General features: G+C 41.8%; 1 protein-coding gene across 28 annotated transcripts; it reads right to left on the bottom strand.

Moving 5' to 3' along the window:
* Nucleotides 1–796: 796 nt before the first annotated feature.
* znf740a (zinc finger protein 740a) lies at nucleotides 797–20,055 on the bottom strand. 28 transcript variants are annotated; one of them, XM_086116914.1, is made up of 21 exons: nucleotides 19,686–20,053; nucleotides 18,124–18,292; nucleotides 17,795–17,977; nucleotides 17,450–17,596; nucleotides 16,841–16,961; nucleotides 16,574–16,657; nucleotides 13,996–14,079; nucleotides 13,466–13,549; nucleotides 13,005–13,088; nucleotides 12,374–12,412; nucleotides 12,188–12,271; nucleotides 11,474–11,557; nucleotides 9,420–9,503; nucleotides 8,993–9,076; nucleotides 7,403–7,486; nucleotides 7,004–7,087; nucleotides 6,143–6,226; nucleotides 5,720–5,803; nucleotides 3,926–4,009; nucleotides 3,482–3,600; nucleotides 797–3,077 (listed from the first exon to the last, which is right to left on the bottom strand). In XM_086116914.1, the coding sequence occupies exons 2-21, from the start codon at nucleotides 18,166–18,168 to the stop codon at nucleotides 2,904–2,906; spliced, it is 1,920 nt and encodes a 639-aa protein (XP_085973040.1). In that variant the 5' UTR covers nucleotides 18,169–18,292; nucleotides 19,686–20,053; the 3' UTR covers nucleotides 797–2,903. The 28 variants fall into 28 exon arrangements, with proteins under 28 accessions (XP_085973040.1, XP_085973041.1, XP_085973049.1 ...); XM_086116915.1 differs by having other exon boundaries at nucleotides 17,480–17,596; nucleotides 19,686–20,051; XM_086116923.1 differs by lacking the exon at nucleotides 3,926–4,009 and having other exon boundaries at nucleotides 19,686–20,055.
* Nucleotides 20,056–21,118: the final 1,063 nt, after the last annotated feature.

Raw genomic sequence — 21,118 nt, 5'->3', positions numbered from 1 at the left:
TGCTGGGATGAGTTGAAACACAAACTATATGTGCGTCAATGCTGAAGATCTGACTCTTGACTGAAATGCTCTGGCATTAATTGAAAAGGAAGAAATATATAGTGAGACTGAATATCAAACGTTAACAGTTCAGGGTATCCCCCGCCTACTGCCCTAAAACAGCTATGATCGGCGCCAGCACCCCCGTGACACTCGTGAGAATAAAGAGATTAGAATATGGATTAGATTAGAGAATTTGATTAAAATTCTATCTGTACTTTAAACGGGATGTCAACTCAAAAGTTTTTTTCTTTACAATATATTCTATATGTACCTCCGCGAGCCTGAAAACGGCATTCTGATTAATATTGCATGTGTTGAAATTTGAATGACGTTGGAAAATCCACCCATTTTTATCCATTTCAGACGGCGGCCATTTTGGTATTTACAGAAAATGACATCACAATTGCTCAAGGAACCGACCAATCACGAGTGACCATTTGGTCAGGTGACGTTTGGAAGCTGAGCCGTGATTGGTAATTACCCGAACACTGAGCAATTCTGCCATTTTCTTTCCACAGCAAGTGGCAAAATGGCTGCTCCTTTGATGGATAAAAACTGGTGATTTTTGCTGCTTAATTCATATTCCAAAAACACAATATTAATCAGAATATCATGTTAGGAATAGCTATATAGAACACATTTGAGTTGAAAATTAAGATACCCTTTGAATGGAGGGGGAAAAAATTAACAGATTTTAAAATAATCAAATGGTAAAGGTAATCAGATGTGAGCAATTGCAGTAATGACACAGATGTCCTTAACAAATGTTTTTATTTCAGCATAATAGTAAGAAGCCTCTCCTCCGATTTCCATACGGTTGAAACTAATTGGATCACAAGGGTACATTATTAGTTAGCCCATTTTACAATAATTGTAACAGTTTTAGGAAGTTACTTGTATGCACTCATTTTTCTACACAAAATAATCAATATCAAGATTCTATTATTTCAACTGAGGACCATAACTGCATGCAAGACTAAAAAAGAAAACAACTAATCTGTGATAGCTACCGTTATGTCATCGCTCTCCTAATAGTAGGATCAATATAATTTACTACAAATACCAGGGACTTTGCATTAGAAGGAATCTTTTTCTTCAAACGAACCCCCCTAGTGGGCTGTCAGCCAGACTGATCCAAAATGCTTCTATTCATCTTTTCTGAGGAGAAAGAGGCGTTGTCTAAAACAGAGTACAGTTTGAAGGGAACAAAAATATCCATCACTCAGTTTGCCTTTTTTCACCCCCCGCCCATCACTCCAGTGTTTACAATTAAAAAGGTACTTGAAATAAAACTCAGACCCACGGTTTGATCCGAGCGAAAAGTTAAAACGTCCATGTTAAAAACAAGCGATTGCGACGTCAGGGTTCTTTTGCGTGGTCCAACTAAAAACTAAACTGACAAGTACTGTATTGCCCTTTTAACGTGCCACTATGCACCAGCGGCATGCTTTGTGCTCAGTGACGACGCATTCCTCTAACCTGACCCTCCGTCAGGCCGTCAGCTGTAAAAACAGCAAAGAGAAATCAACACTGTTCATTTGTATTGAACATAAAGCAAGAATGTTCTTTCTGGCAATCGCGGAGGTACTCCATACACATATACTCCGGGACTGCGCCTATCTTACATTCAGTCAACCAAAAGGACGTCTTATGTACACACAAGCTGTTCTTCATCAGAAGACAGCGGATGAGAACTCGAGGAGGGTCACATTTGAGAAATAAATCGGCAGGAAGTCAAGCGGCTGTGGTGGAGCTTCTCTGCCTTCGCTGGTACAACAAAAATGCTTGTTACGATAATGTTGAGCATTACAATGGTTATTTGTGTATCGCACTTTGTTAAGGCTACACCCAATGATATGACATACACCTGTTAAAACACACCAAGCACATAATATCTGCATAAAAAGGCAATGGTTAGTGCACAGCAGAGTGTTGGTTTCACCAGACCGGGCTTCCTTCAGTATTACACATCACGTGACTCCCCATCAGTGACAATGACGTAAGACATTTTCTGTGCCACTTGGGTCACCAACATTCTGTAACCACGACAGTTTAGAGGAAAAACATCCACTGTGACAGAAAAACGGCCTTGTCTTTGTAGATACATCTGATACACAATAATAAAACATTAAGGAAAAAGGCTAAATAAAATTGGGAAAAAAAGCTGCGTGCACGCAACAGAAAGGGGGGGGGGGGGGGGGGGATCGATACATGGCCAAAATGGGATTGCCCACTCATCGCCTACTCCGTGGAAGTCCTGGTTAACAATAACACGACTGTGGGTAATTCTTGACCAAATGGAGGGAAGAAAAAAATAAAACACTTAGTAGCAATATTTACAGACAGTGTACCTCTAATGTTGTTCGAGGCAAAGAATGCCGGTCAACCAGATGGCTTCACAAAAGAGTCCTGATCAAGCTACCGTTGCCATGGTGACATCAAATGAAACACAGCTGCCACGACCGGCAGGATCTGGTTGACGCGAGCCATATTTGGACCTAAGTGACACAATGAAATGCTTTTCCTTGCAACTATGTCCCTGTATGTCAATTACAGAAAAAAAAAAAAACCCTGCCGTCATTACAGAGTACCAACAAATGTGGACGCACTGGAACAATAAAAACCGAGTAAGTACAAAACAGGAACACTCTTCATCACAGAAAAGTCTCATTGTTAAAAAAATATGGTGGGGAGAAAAGAAACAGTTACAACGAAAGCAACAAATGTCCCGCAGTTATTAGTAATCCAAGACTGGAGCCACATGGTCAGTCTTTGCTCGAGCCACTCAGCGTAGAGCGAGCGGCGCGTCCGTCGGCCTGGCCTGTGTCCGGCGGCCCGGTAGACGCAGCCAATGTGGAATGTCAGACGGCCAGACGACCCGGAGGGGGGTGCATGGGGCTCCAGGTCGGGGGGGCGGGCGGCGCTTCTTGGGCATACTGGCGTGGTTCACAACACGGTTGGGTCTCCACTTTTGCTACGCCGCGGCCCTGGCACAGCCGGCGGTGCCGCAGCAGACGGTCTGTCCTGGAAAAGTTCTTTTGGAAAAACAACAAGTGGATTTTTTTAGGACAAGTGTTCCATACATGCGCCAGCTTTAAATGCAAGTTGTAAAAAAATAGCGTAGCAAGAAAATGTATTTGAATCAGAAAAACGTTTTTCATTTCAAAAGACGTGAGTGTACTGGTACACGAACTAATGAATCGGTTTTAATATATCTTGAACAGGCCTCTGGCCAGATCAAAAAGTTATAAAACGGTTTGATGTTGAAGAATCTTTTTTTTTCTTGACAATTTTATCTAATTTAACGAACAGTTTGGGCTTTGGAGAGCGTTTACACATTAGTACTTGTACATGTTATTGAAATAAATCCGAACATGAACAACTACATTCCAAAAACACCTAATAATAATAAAAATAAAACAAAATATGTTGTGCTCACCTGCTGGCAGCGCTCACACTGGTAAGGCTTCTCGCCGCTGTGCACGCGTTTGTGTCTCTCCAGGTGGTAACGCTGGATAAACCTCATATCGCACATGTCACACGCAAACGGCTTCTCCCCTAGCAAAAAGCACACACAACAGAGTCAATGCGTCATTATTTGCTTTTTTTTCCCCTTCTTTGCACCACCAAATTGTGTCAGACTGTCTTTGAGGACTAGCATTGCAGCAATAGTGGGCGGAAAGCCTTATCTGTAACTAATACGTGTTTGGATGGTCAAAAGGCCTGCTCATCAACTCATTATGTGTAGATCAGAGTGGAGTTATCATGGCCCAGATGCACGCAACAGCATCTGGGCTTGCGTCTGATGCTGGTTCAACATCCCATCAAAGTGGAGGTTGCGGTGCGGCGCGTCGCGGGGCGGGCGCGGCAACGGAACGCATACCCGTGTGAGTGAGGCTGTGTCTCTCCAGGTGGTTACGCTGAATAAACCTCATGTCACACATGGAACAAGCATACGGCTTCACCCCTACACACACAGAGCAGCGTATTAGGCCTACCCGCCGCACACCACACAAGGTCAAGTAACGTGCAATATCACCTCGGCCACGCGCACGCACACACGCCCGCACGCATACACACACACACAGACACACACAATGCGGAAATGTTCACACATGCAACTATGTGGAGACAGCTGGAACACAGAATATGTCAAGCGCACTGCGTCAGATTAACAATGAAGTGTTCTACATGTTCTGGAAGAGCCCTCACGTTTGTTCTCCCACATTCATACAGGAGGGGCATAAATGTGTGCTAATTTGTACATGTATGGAGTCCTTTCAAGGGCAAGGGGCCATATTTGGTCAACGGGGGTCAAAATAATTCCTCACGATATAAAGGTAACGGGCACTGAGATTTCTCCCAGCCGATCAGTGAAGATAGGATAAGAATAGAAATAATCGAAGAAAAGTGTATTGTAGTGCGTGACGGATATTCGGCATTTTGAGAAACATAGACATTGGCCTTAAAAAATATATCTTTAAAAAAATCAGATAGCTGAAAAGAGATCAATTTAACTCTGCATGAACTGAAAATGTAAATTAACTTTATAAGAGATGCCGCTGACCATGAGAACTCACCGCGCCTTTTGTTATTGTTGGAAATCTAAACAAAGATAATGGAAAGTTTAACATTTAAGTTATTTAGAAATGTAGAAATAACTTTATTTACTTTCGAAAATAATCGGGACCAATTTCCTTGTTTATGTTGTCATTTAACTTTTGAGACCTGCTGATGAGCTCCCACAAATTTTTGTTTGAATTTTAAAACATATCTCTTTAAGATTAAAAAAAATGCATGTCGCAAATCTAAAAAGCTGTTCAATAAACATACGCATGAAGACAATTCAACTAAGTTATAAGTCGGAGTTTGTATTCTTTAAAAATTTGACACCAGTTTCTTCTGTTTTACTGAAAAGAAATATCGGCTCCAAATATCAATATCAATGGTTTCCTTGACCACTAATAATTGGCATTGGCCCTGAAAAAAACTTGAGTCTATCTCTAATGTATTGTACTGGAATATCATTAAAAAAAAAAAAAAAAGCTTACAAATGTTAAAATGTATTTCTGTAATAGAATTCTGAATTTCAAAGTACAGTATTTCAATGGACGTCCAAGAAAAGGCTGAGCTCAGTGTTACTGTGCTGCACCGCAAAAATAAGGGTTTTCAACTGGAGTGATGACAAATGTAAAATGTGAGCTGCATAAGTTCAGAGAGTGTGGAAAACGTCTTCTTTCTTTTTCTATTTGTGTTAAAAATGGAACAAAAAGGAGGGGGGAAAACCCTCCCACAACTAGTTAATCTAATTCGCAAAACTAATTGCAAGGCACTGGGTCTCCTTGCAAAGCAACCCGAGTGGGAAAACGAGATGGAGGATTACATAAATCCACATCTGAGACACGCCTTGGCTGAGATCTACATTTGGATGTTCCACGATGAGCATGTGTGATGAGCAAAACAGGTTGGCTGGTGGTGTCGTTAGCTTCAACCGGCACGAGTAAAAAAGCCTCGTGGAGGCGTTTTGGGGGGGGGGGGGGGGGGGGGGTTGGTAACAATTAGAGGGAATGCTCTAAATAAGTGTTCGCATTTCTGGCAGTGTGGAAGCTACGCTCTTGGAAAGATTGCGTCAAAGTGACTGGAAAGATGAGAGGGGGGCAGGTGTACGGACCCCTACCCGTATGAGTGAGGCTGTGTCTCGCCAGGTGGTAGCGCTGAACAAACCTCATGTCACACATGGTGCACGCAAAAGGTTTCACACCTAAACGCAAAGCATTAAGACATTAATTTTCAGGACTTGTCATTCGGCTCCATCATCCCTCGATTTCGTCAAATTGCCATTGATGGGTTGTTAACCGCGTTTCAGTGCTCAATCCAAGGAGTAAATTGAAGTTGTGTTTGATCAATTTTCAAATCCACAGCTAACACAACATGAGCTGATGATGTCACACTCCACTCTTATTTATCTGGTGTTTGTGATTCAAACGTGATGCAGAAAACGCTGAATGGCACGCGAGCAAATCCGCCTTTGGTCAAATAATCACAATCGATAATCATGGAAGTTGGGTCAGTGTCATTGTTTAGGTGGGCGGGTGCATACCCATATGAGTGAGGCTGTGTCTCGCCAGGTGATAACGCTGAAAAAACCTCTTGTCACACATGGTGCAAGCATAAGGTTTCACACCTAAATGCAAAGTGGCAATTGTTACATGACTTCGGCTCCATTTCCATTCTTTGCCTATACATCCCGACGCTATTGGTTATTAACCACACAGTCGCCAATTCATGCACAAAATCCGATTTCGTTCAGCCTCTCGGCGGCGCGTTTAGCGGCTTTGCGGCACTGCGGTTTGCATCGGAAGCAACACCGCCACCACGATAACATGGCGCGGTTCTCAACCGCTCATTACATACGCGTATCTACCAGTAACAGATATGCCAATCCTCCCCACTTTCCCGAAATGCCCAGCAGGCAGAAATCGGCACAACCACTGACATCGCGGATGTCTACAAGTGAGCTCGCAATACAGACATGTCGTATAAGTGATGTGTCTGTCAGACTGTGTGGCGAGATAACACACAGAGGCAATGGAGGACGCATTATTTTGAAATATGAAGGGCCTGTATGTGTCGGGGAATGTCAGGGGTCAGGCTGACCTCGGTCATCCTGGACATTCTGGGAAATTAGAAGGGTTGGCATCTCGGGCTCGAATGCTCCCACGGTAACTGTTGCATTGTGAAAACACGACAATATCCTAAGACAGCGGCCTCCATTTTCTTGACGATGATTGCCTTCAACCGCAAAACTTACACAGCTGTAACAGCTGTAAAAGCCTTTTTTTTTTCGTTAACACGTGTGGCCTTTAATCAAAGAAGTATTTTAAATGAGGCGGTGTGTGCTAAAAGCCTGATGGGGGGTAAGGGTTCAAAACGATCGAGGGGCAGGTGCATCGACGCATACCAGTATGAGTGAGGCTGTGTCTGGCCAGGTGGTAGCGCTGAACAAACCTCATGTCACACATGGTGCAAGCGAAAGGTTTCACACCTAAACGCAGAGTTATTACAGGTATTACTTTCACACTTTGGTTTTTGGTGTTCACAATCCAACAGTGATGCAATGTGCTTCTCTACTCAGAATTGATGGGTTGTCAACCAACATTTTCAAGAAATATAGCAAGCCTTTTGTGTTTGTTTGGTTTTTTTATGTCCAATCTCGGTAAAAAACATGATCGACAGCTGTATATCTACGATGCATTTGCAGATATGATCGGAATTTAGGCGTCCGTCTCATAGAGCTGTGTGTGATGTCATGTAAAGTCAAATGTGAATTAAAAGTGTCATGGGCAAGGTGGGCGCATACCCATATGAGTGAGGCTGTGTCTCGCCAGGTGGTAGCGCTGAAAAAACCTCTTGTCGCATATGGTGCAAGCATAAGGTTTCACACCTAAATGCAAAGTAGCAACATTGTAATTTTTTTTTTGCTTCACTTTGCAGTTTTTGTCTATGTAAACATACCTACGCTATTGGTTATTAACCACACATTTCCCAATTAATGCAATGAGAAGATCTCAATCTGTTGACATTTCTGGCAGAAAAGATTTAGCTATAGTGGCTTTAGATTTTGTGGCCTAATCAAACACTCCTACAGGTAAATGAAACGCTAGCCATGGCAAGCTCAGGTCAAACATCACAAACAAGGCCGTCAGAAGCAAGTTTGACCAAATGTCTATCAAATCCGTTTCTGATCGGTCAGTGGGGGTTCACCGCTGCTAGTTAAAGAGACATACTTGACTTGCAATCAGGGTCTCGAAAGTTGAAACAAATAACACAAAAGATAAAAGATACTCATAGAGAGCCTGTTGGTTATTGTTTCGACGTCGTCTGCCCGTAAAAACTGTACACTTAATTCTCTTCAGAGGTCGTAACTGTTCACAAGCTTTAAGTTTGACTTTTGGCACATCCAAACAACCAAGGCGACCCACCGTCTTTACCTCCTCGGACAAGCATTCTATGCCCATGTTTGAAGTTATTCATAGTAGGGCCGCACGATATTGGAAAAACATGTGATATGGGGTTATATGATTGCGGTATTTAACATATTCCAAAAGAAAAATGACATGTTTATCATCTCACGAATTTTTTTTTTCATGCAGCAAAATAAGCAAGCCCATTGTATTCTTAGTGAATGAACCCTTTCATGCACCAATAATAATAACCTGTAACCGGATAACATGATAAGCTGCCCACTGTAGTAACCGCTGCCCCTTAAAGGGTTAAATGGTAATGCTTCTAAATACTGTTCCAGTATTGAATGGCGGTTGCATCTGATTGGTCCAAGTCTGATAAAAGCATACAATTTCATCTGTCAATTAAGTCTCTGCGATATGCCTATTGCATTGGCCAATATTGCGATAACAATATATTGTGCGGCCCTACTTTAAAGTATTTATTCTAATACAGCACAGGTACGATTCCAATTAAACAACAGCCAGCAGAAAAAAATTTAGCACGGGAATACTTTATGTAACTAATACGATGTCCCTAATCATATTAATACCAGCCACCAGAAGTATTGATTTGTTTGTCTATTTTACATTTGATCTCTCTATGAATACAGAGCGCACAACATAGTAGGTAATCTGTTCCTGTGGGTTTTTATTTTCAATGAATACATTGTAAAGGAAATAATCACAGCTATAGGAATACATTTTCACTACAAAAATTATACTCAAACATCACAGGCGCCTACTCTTTCATGCACCCTGTTAACCTGATAATACGATAAGCTGTCCACTGTAGTAACCACTGTCCCTGAAAGGATTAAAACCCAAAAGATTTCCTCTATTCCCGTATCAGATATGGTAAGTTACACATGAGCGATTTCCTGAAGTGAAGTGACAAATGGAAAGGTGCACACAGAATGTACTGGGCACGGTGTACGGACCCATACCCGTATGAGTGAGGCTGTGTCTCGCCAGGTGGTAACGCTGACAAAACTTCATGTCACACATGGTGCAAGCATAAGGTTTCACACCTAAATGCAGAGCATCAACAGCATTAATGTGTGTCTCTGCACCAAAAGCAACAAGAAATCGTCAAGTGTTGAAAAGCAACTCATCCGGACTAAATTGATGTCTGTGGTTAATAACCAATGTCATACCCTAACAATAATGACATGGGCAAAGGCTGAGCTAAAAAAAAGGTGGTTGTAGGGAAATGACACCATTTTCTGATTCCACTTACTTTACACGAGTCAATAAAGTCAGTGGTGCTGATACCCTAAATCTGCCCCATCAACAACGTGTCAGAAGACAGACATTTAACACATGTTGCAGCATCCTAATAGTGTGACTGTCTTAAGATTGGCAGGCGCATACCCATGTGAGTGAGGCTGTGTCTCGCCAGGTGGTAGCGCTGAAAAAACCTCTTGTCACACATGGTGCAAGCGTACGGCTTCACCCCTATGCACACAAAGTACCAGCTTTAGCGTGGAAAAGAAATGATTCAACTGCCGAAAATGATCGCCGCTAAACTTTACTAATTATTTAGTAAAGTTTTGGTGCACTAATCAGCGCTTAGTTTGCTGCAGAGATTCCACCAGGTGAGGAAGTACATCTGCCATTCCAATTCGACATGACTTTGCTCGAGGTCTAGGATTGCTAATTCTACAGTCAGTGTTCGAATTTCTAAATGTTGATGGACAATAAAAATCATCCGGAGAGCAAAAAGGAACCAATCTGCAAACCTTCATATCCAAAGGAATAATTGAGGTCCTAAATGGACACATTTCACCAAGAACAAAAGCCAATACGAGATTTACTCATTTCTACAGATTTATTTTTCAACGCTGATCGCAGGTTAGACAATTTTGGGCAGTTGTCAAGCTATGCACAATATATAAGAACGTAACATCTGCAATGTAAAATCAGACATAAAATGGAACACTGTAAATAACTGTAGAGGACTGATCGAAAAAGTCTTGGTGATCTGTTAGGGCTGGGCAATATCAATATATATCGCGATAGACACGTGATTCATATCAATAGAAAACGCCTTCGATAATGGCACTGCGTGTGTTGTTGGCACGGACATATGGGCCAGCTGACTCCAAACAACGAAGCAGCAGCAGCTAAAACAACGAAGAAAACATGTGTGCATGTGTGCGCATTTGGAGTATTCACACAGTGTAACTTCCTTCAAAAAAAAAAAGACCAGTCGATTCAGCACAACTCTGCAATAAGATGATATCGTCCATAGTAACCCGATTAAACACCTCCGGAATACAGCAGTAGAGGCGTTCCCTGTCTTGGACTGTATTAGCCAAGCACGACCCTCAGCATCGCATTCAACTCACAATCCAGGCAAGGGAAACATGAATGGACGATGGCAATAATTAGCCCGCTTAAAAGACAAAGACATCCTAAAATGGTTGATCAACGGTAATGGAAGAGGTTCGCCACACTTACATTGTCGGGACATTGAATGAGGTTAAGGTAAACGATTGACAATGCTCCTTTTGGGTCTCGTCTTCCTCAAATAAATATTCACGCTGCACTGCTGAAGGAGCGCTACGTAACAATGTAAACACCGAAACCAGTTAATTCCCTTATTTTAAATCAGTAAAAAATATTTAGAAAGTAAAAATGATCAATATTGACCGATATGAACTTATATTGCGAAACATTTTTCAGCCATACCGCGCAGCTGTACTAAGCACGTTATGTTTGAGAAGGTGTTTATTTGATCTTTATATCGACCAGTTTGTTTGACTTTTTCATAGTCGTGTTGATCTCTAATTAAAGCTCACATTTTGTCTTTTAAAATAAAATGACCCTCAAGTCAACGTTGTTTTTCTCCGGGTCCTAATTTTCAATAAACAAAAATGAAATGCGTGTTTTCAGTCATATCGCCCAGCCCTATGATCTGTAAATCATTTGTGTTTCTGTGAAAAAAATCCTCCTTTCAAAGAAAACGTGACAAAAGACAATGTCAGTCAATTGAATGAGCAAGGACACAATAAATTGGCCTGCGTGGAGTGGTGTTGTTGAAATACATTCTAATTAGCTTCTGACCTAGAACTACCCGAAATGAATCATTTCTATCACCCCTCACACGGATTTAATGTCAAGTAAGATGGTGAAAGAATTGCCGGATGTCTACGAATAAAGGCCTACGTATCAAACGCGTGAGCTTCAGTTATGACGTACGATAGAAGCTTCAAAATGTACGATACCGCAATACAACCAAAACGCAACAATTAAATCCCATGAACAGTCGTTCAACGCCATCAAACTATACAACTGCTCGTCAAGTATACAGTTGACATGACATGACACAATTCATTTGGTGACATGTGGTAACACAATTTCAAGGCAGCCGTATGACCATGACAGTGTGCCCCACGCCACATTTAAACAAAAAAGGGACCTACCTGTGTGAGTGAGACTGTGTCTTTCCAGTTGGTAACGTTGTATAAACCTCATGTCACACATGGTACAAGCATATGGCTTCACTCCTGAATGGAACACAAGAAGGTTAGATGCATTTTTCCAAACACCAAAAAGGCGACATGCAAAGATACATAGACATGCTACTGGGTGCTAGCAAACTGAACGTACAATGAGACATTACGCCAGAAAAGAACTGGCAGACATCATAAGCTAAGTTGTAACGATTACCAAAAAGCAGATCTTAAGAAAATAAAACACAGGAGGTACTTTAATAATGTTCAGTCTTAGTGCATACGTTTTTGAGCTTGACGTTTTTGCAAATGCACCATTTCAAAGGTCAAGAAGCCCAATATGGATTCAGTCGGGAGAAATGGAACTTCTCTTTTGGGTATTTCAGACTAGTGATGTCTGCCATTGAATCTTTATTTGTGTAATGTGCTCGATGTTGCTGGTGTCATAAAGTGCTCGATGATAACACATGCTAGAATAATAACATTACAGTTTGCAATCACAAGGAGGGACATTTGTTTTTTTTCGGTGGACGGTTTTCCAACAAAGCCTACAGTTTTAGTGGAAAATTTCCACCAATTGCAAAATGATCTTGTAGGAAACGGGACTTAAGAAATAAGTTAGACATGTTGTTGCTTGGTTATATTTCAATGTTTTCAAGTAAAAGGGGAACAAATGCAGCATACCGGTATGAGTGAGGCTGTGTCTTGCCAAATGGTAACGTTGGAAGAACCTCATGTCACACATGGAGCAAGCATACGGCTTCACCCCTGAATGCATACAGTACCAAACTTTATTAAAGTGCTCCTGTCAGCTACAAACACAAATGAATGTTGACATGTAGGAGTTAGTTTGGGGCCATGACATATTACCAGGGCTAACGAGTTCCTTGTCACACATTAATGCCGATACTGTAAGTAAACCAAAAATAAGTAATGAAAGAACTGTACAAAATTAAAGGGCCCTTATTTGTCTTGAGCTGATTTTCCACTGTGTGGCACCTACACGGCGGGGCCTCAGCTTGAGTGGATCTGTTGGATTTTCATTTAAAAAAAAAAGAAATACAATAAAAAAACAGTCGTGCTAACAAACAATAAATGGAGACTTTAATCGAAAGGAGGCCGGCACGAGCATGAAAATAGACACTGGAGCGCTCAGAACTACAGCACAGCAGCAGCAGGGTACGCTAACATTAGAAGGTGTGTTGTTTTCCCATCAATTCCAGCCTTTTCTCCAAATGTTACAAAAACGCAACACCGACAAATCTGCAGCCGTTTGCACCACATGTTCTCGTCACGTCATGCTTGGACCCTCAACCGACCAGGTAGAGGAAATAGTACCTGGCCACGACAGTGCAAATAGGTCAATAGTGGGTAGAGCCGTGTAGGTAGCGCGCAGTGGAAGGGCGTTTGTGTCCCAGTGCTCTGACAGTTAGGGTGAGGCCGAGACACTCGAACACTCTGACGCGTGGTAAGGTCAGAGGGGGTGAAAATAAACATGTACCAGTATGTGTGAGAGTGTGTCTCGCCAGGTGGTATCTCTGGAAAAATCTCATGTCACACATGGAGCAAGCATATGGCTTCACCCCTGTACACACAAAGCAAAAAAATTTTTTTTTGGTAAAAAGAAAAAAAACAAAAACACCACAAATGATCTCAAAAGGACACACCCGGTTATTATGTATCCAGACATGCCAAAGGCGGTGGCATAAGTACACTTTACGCACAGAGCTATTATTTTATAGTCGTTCACAGTACGAAGGAGTTCAACATGTTTGTCTTCGGGCTAAGGTCAAAGTTATCTCTCTGGAACAACTGCTTCGAGGCTTAGGTCATATAGTAACTAGCACTAGCAGGCTACAGGCCTGAGAAGACCAGTGAAGATCATTCTTGAAATAAGGAAGCGTTAATGACCACTAGGCCAGCAGGAAGGTTTAAATAAATCAAGGAAGAGCAACCTCATACCCGTGTGAATGAGACTGTGTCTTGCCAAGTGGTAGCGTTGGAAAAATCTCATGTCACAAATGGAGCAAGCGTATGGCTTCACCCCTACACACAAAAAGTATGTCAGCAGAAGCTAGAAACACAACAAACCAGAACCATCAACTCTTCCCTCAGGTGCAGCTCAGCTCCTCTTATACATCCACACATCCTCCCAACTGGGTCTAATTATATCCCCCAAATTATGTCAGCCACATTCAAATGTGTCCAAACATTTTGAGAGGGGACAAAGTAGTGACTGCGTGGACAAAGTAGAGCGCTCAGCGGGGGGGAAAGCTGATGTTTCGTACATATACGTGGATACTTAACACTAGAATTATTTGATGTTTGGCTGTTGGAACATGTCTGGATACATCTTCATTCTTCCTAACATTTCAAGTCAAATAAAAAATTTGAAAGTCAATTGTGGCATGGTCGTGTTTCTTTCTGCTGTTGAACGAGCGGATAAGTGGAGGGCACTTCTACCGGAGAAGCTAGTGTATGTAGACGCATACCGGTATGAGTGAGGCTGTGTCTTGCCAGATGGTAACGTTGGAAGAACCTCATGTCACACATGGAGCAAGCGTACGGCTTCACCCCTACATACACAAAGTCACACATTAGCTACGACCTCGCTTTGGCATTAAAAGGGACAGTCATCAAAGGCTTGTTTGGGTCCAATTGTGTCATCTGCGATTCGGAAGCATTCGTTGCGTGGAGTTATGACACAAAAACAGCCACAGGATGTGAGCCAAGCATGCGTGAACGAGACACACAAGGCAGCAGCAGCAGCAAGACAGCAAAGAAAACGCGCAAGACAGCGATCACACTGGCCAGCGGAAGCAGATACATTTGCATCACTAGTGACTATGATGAATGACCTTTTCAACACTGGGGAAGGGGTGTTGTTTGAGACAATTTGTTTTGGTTTTATTTTTTTCTTAGGCATAACCTGCTTCGCACGCTGCTAAAGCTTTGCATTCAATTCCTGCTCCAAACTCAGATCATTGAAATTTTGCTAAAAGGTTAAAAAAAAAACCACAAAAAAAACCCCAGAGCTAATTACAGCTTAGCCACATGAGCGGCAGCCATTAATGTGCATATGTAGATGTGGGTGGACATCAAAGGACTAATTGGGAACCCGGCAGGAAACTGCTTCAGTCAAAATGCACAAGGCTGGAGGATAATTCTAATACAACCACTTTTTACCAGCACGACAATATTAATGAACACAGTGGTTCCTTCCATCTCACCTACCATAATTTGAATGAGAGACACGCAAAATCATGATCCGCCATGGATTATTGGAACTTGTCATCGTTAAAAAACGATTACACCATTAAATAAAGTGAATGTATCAAAAGAATGAAAACTAATATCGTGGTTACAACTCCATTAACGTCACACCAAAAGTGTCCATATTAAGTAAAATCGTGTGACTGAGATGTTAAGATGACAGGTAGTGGGGTGATTAAGACACGGTTCTTGTTTCGCGTCATCTGACATCCCCGTTTTCTGAAAATAACTCCAAAATTAAAGCACCAATCTAATGAAAGATTTAATATGACCCCACCCCCCAAAAAAACAAACCAAAAAAAACATAGTCCTTTGATGTCCATGCAGGGCTTCTCAATATATATACATATATTTTTTTTTCTTTTCAAGAAGTGCACATCTGGCCTATTACTTGAGGACAAACACTGTGGTCCATGAGTTAGTTTTCAAGTCCACTATCAAGAAAACTTGCTTTTATATCTTTTCTTCTTAAAATGTGTGCGGGCAATAGTTTAGTGCAAAATTCTGTGATCATTTGATTCCACATGCTGAGTGCACCTCTATAACTTATGCTTATGGAACACAAGATGAGACCGGTGTTGGGGGGATATTGGACTCATCATAAATTGTGGCCATAGGGGGCACTGTTGTAGGAGGTGTTAATAAGTTTGAGTGTCTGCATTCATAAACTACATGTGGAAACTGATGTATTGCTCTCTGTATTCTAGTTAATCTTTAAACTACCCATCTCCATATTTGAACACACGTACACATAGTTCAATGAATTTATGCATGTGTGTTTAAAAATGTGTATTTAATGTATGTATGGACAGTACGTTTAAACATGCGCTGATGTCAAACAACATCACCCCCGAGGTGCACAAATTCTGAAGATTTACTGATTTAATCTGTAACACTGGCAATTTAGTGAAGACAAAATCATGCACCAGGTGCCCACTAATGGAATCCACCGCAGTCAGTGGAAAAAGAAGTTGCATTTTAATGATTTACTTTAATTAATTTCCATGATGGTCGATCAAAATATGTCTTAAAATGAAACCGGTCCATGACGCAAATATAATTTGGGGACTAACTGAAACGTGCTGGAAAAACATAAATGAGGTCATCAATAAATCGACTGACTCAATTTTATCACATTAAAGTTGCCTACAAAAAAAAAAAGAAACAGAAGTCTCTCAACTCCTAATGCCCCAGTGACTAAATGGAAATGTGTACAGTTCAAAAGCATGGTTACAAAAAGACATTTCTGTCTTTGTACGATAGGTATTCGTATTTTTGGGGACCCATAGCACAAAAGCAATGCAACCTACTCTTTTTGGCCTTTGGTGTTAAAATAAAACGGGTCTAAAAAAAGGAAGCGACCCAGGATCAAAAAAACTAATGGTCAGATGTAGCATCCACACATCTGGAATTTAAAAAAAAAAAAATCTGCAGATGAGGTCTGTAGGTTCTGTAGCAGTTCAAAATAATGTACTGAAGCTATTCATGAAAATTGCTAAACTACAAAAAGCAAGGGTTTTTAAATAGTGGACTTGGCACTGATGGAACACACACTGTGATAGACCGCCTGGAGCAGGTTTACTTGGTGTTGAGGAAACAACTAAGAGGACAAATGTTGTGTTTGAAATGCTTCGGGCTGAACAGATTTTTTTTTTAGCATGGTGGTGGCTTTGTTGGAAATTACTGTCCACAGACAAAATGAACCCTGAACATCCGTCCATTACCACAAGTGTCAGACTACAGAGGCAGTCTGGAGGATATATATATGCAAAATGGGTACGGTTAAAAGACGCATACCCGTGTGAATGAGGCTGTGTCTCTCCAGGTGGTAACGCTGAATAAACCTCATGTCACATACGGCACAAGCATACGGCTTCTCCCCTAAACCGAAGAGCACCAGTTTTAGTTCAAGCTCCCACAGAAACCACTAAAACTGTGAGGCAAAACCTATTATACTGTACCAAACAGGCCATTTGACACCTTACATTTGCTGCAGAGTGCTATCATCCAGAGCATTTTAGATTTGCCGTTTTAGGGCACTACAGTTGATAGCATGACGCCTACCTGTGTGAATGAGGATATGTCTCTTCAGGTGGTATCCGCTCCTAAAAGCTCCGTAACAGTGGTCACAAATAAAGTTTTTCTGCACTTTGGAAGATGGACCATTCTCATCTCCACCTGTGCCCTGAGGAGGACAGTAATGAATAGCCGTTTAGCAACACTTCTTGTGCACCAGTCATAAACTAAGATGTTTGTGTCCATACCTTTTCCTGACTGTCTTGTTAATGAAAAGTTATATATGTTATTTATAAATATCCTACAATGATGGTTTATTTTGCAACTTTTGTCTAGGATTGATGGAGAATTAACTTACAATCCCCTCCAAAAGGCCGTGGTGCTGCTCCCCCTGTTATGCAAACAACTACTGTTATTGTGCAGGGCTCTGCCCTGCTCCCCCCTCCCCCCAGCTTTCCTCTCCAGATCCCCCACCCCCCTACACATCTTCAATTTGCTCCTCCTCCCCCACAACGCCACCCCTCCCTCTGACACACGCACACACACACACACACACACACACACACACACACACAAATAAATGTGTAGACTAGGGAGAGCCCCAAGAGGGGGAAGCGCTCCAAGACCGTTCCCTGTTTTGCAATCACAGCCACTGACCTTCCCTCCCCTTCCCTCTTGTTCTCTCACTTTACAGGGCGCCACTGATTTCCTGTTCTTTTTTTTCTGCTGCAGGTCCTCATTGGTCCTCATGTCCTTCTCATCCAGCAGGCGCGGAGCTTGGAATTCACCTTCCTTCCGGATCAGCTGAAATAAAGGACAAAGAATATTATTTCAGAATTCCTGCTTTTTGGAACTCCTGAGATTTTAAACACAATAGAAAGCCAGTAGTGAAAATATGTAGGTTTTTCCCTCGTACTGATAAAAAGTCAACGCTTAAGAAATATTACACGTGGAATTCAACGAGTGCAATTTTCCTGCTCAAATTTCACAGTGAATCCTAACCAATGGTGGACAGCTCATGCCAGACGGGAGGATCATGTGACTCTGGGGACCACGGTCAGGCCCGTCCCTCTGTGGTGGTGCGTGTCCGAGTGGAGCCATCATTTTTTTGGGTGGAGCTGCCATAGTGCTGGCCTGCATCAGGGCCATGCTGGAGAGCACCGCTTCACAGCCGAGCAGACCGGCCTGGGAAATGAAAGATGAGATTTAAGATTAACTTTCTGTTGACATGCATCCATTGCACTGCAATTATAGACGACAACATCCTGAGTGACATAAGACTGTTCATCAAAAAGTGGCTTGCAACCACTTTGGTGTTATAAAACACAAACCCATTTCATATGGTCGCGGACTGAGCTGCTGGGCAGGTGTGACATTGCTGTGGTAACGGTGTGTGTGAGCGCAGGGACAGGGGTGGGGACAAGGTCATCCAGAGAGCCGTCAGTCAGGATGGTCAGGCTGGTGGGAAGCCACACCCACCTCACTCATCTAGCATTCAAACTGAAGAAGAGGAGGATGTGGATGAAACAGACAACACATGGAATTACAACATCACTTTTTGCCTTTTTAGCTACATATACTCCCATGGTTACGTTTACCCAAGTATGGGCTACTGGAACTATACATGCATCTTATCTGAATATAATATTTATCTCACAAAATATGATAATACTATTTTTAAGTACAGTGGTAAAGTTACTTTTTGGTTTCAGAGATCTCCAGCTAAAGCAATACGAGTGTAGCATCCGAGAAACAATCTAAACTTATTTCACCTAGCATTGGCACTAATTTATACTGCAAGGTGATAAACAAGACAGAAATATATGGTAATAACTGACAACGTACATAGCATGGGACATGTTGACATGGGATTGTGATATGAATTTATATGGAAAATGACATTTAATCCACCACAAAATGCCTAAAATAATAAACAAACGTAATTCAGTATGACCTTTTCTTTATGTACTAAAATTGTTAGTTGAAAACTTGTCAGAAATAATATTGGAAAACAAGCTGCTATAAAGTTTCATATTTTTAATGACAGTCACACTTGACTAAATCTTTCTTTAGCAACAAGCTAACAACAAAACAGGACACATTTAAAACGTTGAATAAAAACGACGCGGTAACTGCAAGTATGTATTTGCAGCATGGTGTACAGTGTGTTTCCGTTATAGTTCGTTACACTCATGTTAGACTCATGAGAACCAAAGTTTTAAAAAAAGGAAAATATTTATTTGGGTGAAAGCTGCATTGCTATATTAGCTTTGCTAAGCTAACGTTGTTAACACTTGTTACAGAGTAATAAAGATCATAAAAAATACTACATTATGGACCATGTTCTGGTTATGACGTTTGTACTTTATTACTACCCAATGTTTGAGGAAGATAAAATTCCTATTTTCGACATTTTGCAGGGCTTGGCCTTCGCGCGTCAACCAAACCTGACGCTAGTTTAGCGAACATCAAGTAGCCATTAGCTGACTTGCCTTGATAGCGCCCTCGCCCACTGTAATGTTACACACTGCGTGTTATTTTACACCATTTAGTCTTAAATAACACACAGAGGTCCGACGAACATAGCCGTCGAGAAATGTGGATTAATCGACGTCGCTCTCTGAGTGACTATTGGAAGACAAAGCCCGAGTCGCTCGAGACTAGATGGGGCGATAACGACGCTCATAATGGCCGTCGTAGAGAGCCTCCCCCTCTCGACGAACAAGCTAACGTTAGCTCGCGACGGCTAATGTCGAAGCTAAAACATCGAGTAAATGTCTCGCGTCCACCCTTGTCCTTACGTGGGCGTCTAGAACGAAGCGGCGCTCACCATAAAATGTCTCGCGAAACACCAGCAACCCCCCAAAAGGCAATGAAAGGACGATCGTTTTACCTTGGAGCTCGGGTCGGCCGAGGATTTTCGAGAGCGTCTAGTTTACAAACACAGGAAACGCCACAGGATGTAAGGACCCACTCCCCCACGCAGCAGCGGCAGCACAGCCTCCCCGAGCCAAGAGATCATCTTCTTCAGTCACTCGGAGGCGATTGGTGTCGATTTAAGGAGCCCTATACGCTCGTGGAAACCATTTAGATACTAGATAACGGCATTTACTCGACGTTTCGAGGATAATTGGGATGTTTTTCGTGAGAGCTGTTCTGGCGCGGTTATCCGCGGACAGAGGCGCGACTGAAAAGACGCAGATGGAGGAAGAAGAGGAGGAGGGAGAGAATCACTCAGCATAACAACCCCTGCTGCAGCCCCCTTCCTCCCAATAAATGCCCACACAACAAATATGCTCTCCGATTCGAATCACACATTTCAAATGAACCCCCATATAGATTTTCATCTGAATATTAACTGATACAGCACAATAATTTCATTTCAATTTATAGTTTTATATTTTATGGTATGGTTGCCCTCAACACGTCTCTAGCCATTGAAAACATTCGTTTAACACTTTATCGGACATCTTAATATAAAGACAGGAGATGTGAGCCAATCTCTTTTTCGTTAATGGACGCTACAGCTTCTTGTTTGCTTTCAAACTTAGCTTGTCACAGACGTGTGCACATTTTCAGCATGACGTCTGATCCACTGGTGAAAGGACACTTTGATTCTCTCCTCTATAACTGCTTCTAACAACAAAGTGTATGCAGAAAAAGTGGTTAAGATTGCACGATTGTCTGTGTCTTATGTGTTGTGTTGTATTATTTTGTCACTTTATGTTACCTGTTCTATTGACGGTGGCGCGGGCACCCGCAGCGGCTCCTCTCTCTCCTGTGGTTGAGAGGAAAGAAATTTCATCTGTGATGTATGTTGTACATAGAGCACATTTGACAATAAAGTTGACTTGAGCATGAACTTGAAAGAAACCACAAAATTGTGGTCACGACATACTCAATTGTAGCGATGAATTTTGACATTGGGGCCACAACATGCTAATTAGTCATTTTACCAAATCATAATGTAGAGTTGAGAACATACAGTATATGTACACATCAATTTGTATGCATAGCGGTTGGATAGATTTATCAAATCAATCTTAAAATGAGTTGAGCCACCTTTGATTGTGTTTAATACACGGGGATTAGTGAATTGAAAAAATAAAGTAGTGTAAGAAACAGCAGCTAAACCTGTCCCCAAATGACTAAAAAATATTGTATATTGTGATCACCTTTCAGATTCAGCCCCAATCAAAAGTTGGTGCATAGTTAAGAGTATAAGAATCCAAGATTACATTAAATTACACGGACATATCTTTCCAAAGAAAGAAATAGAAGGAGATGAAACAAAACTATGGAGTCGTTCGGATTGTGACGCATACT

The sequence above is a fragment of the Hippocampus guttulatus genome, chromosome 8 (genome assembly GCF_054856545.1).
Source record: "Hippocampus guttulatus isolate MCC_2025c chromosome 8, RoL_Hgut_1.0, whole genome shotgun sequence".
Classification (NCBI taxonomy): Eukaryota; Metazoa; Chordata; class Actinopteri; order Syngnathiformes; family Syngnathidae; genus Hippocampus; species Hippocampus guttulatus.
Note: the sequence above shows the minus strand (reverse complement) of the source record. Positions and strands in the feature narration are given on the sequence as shown.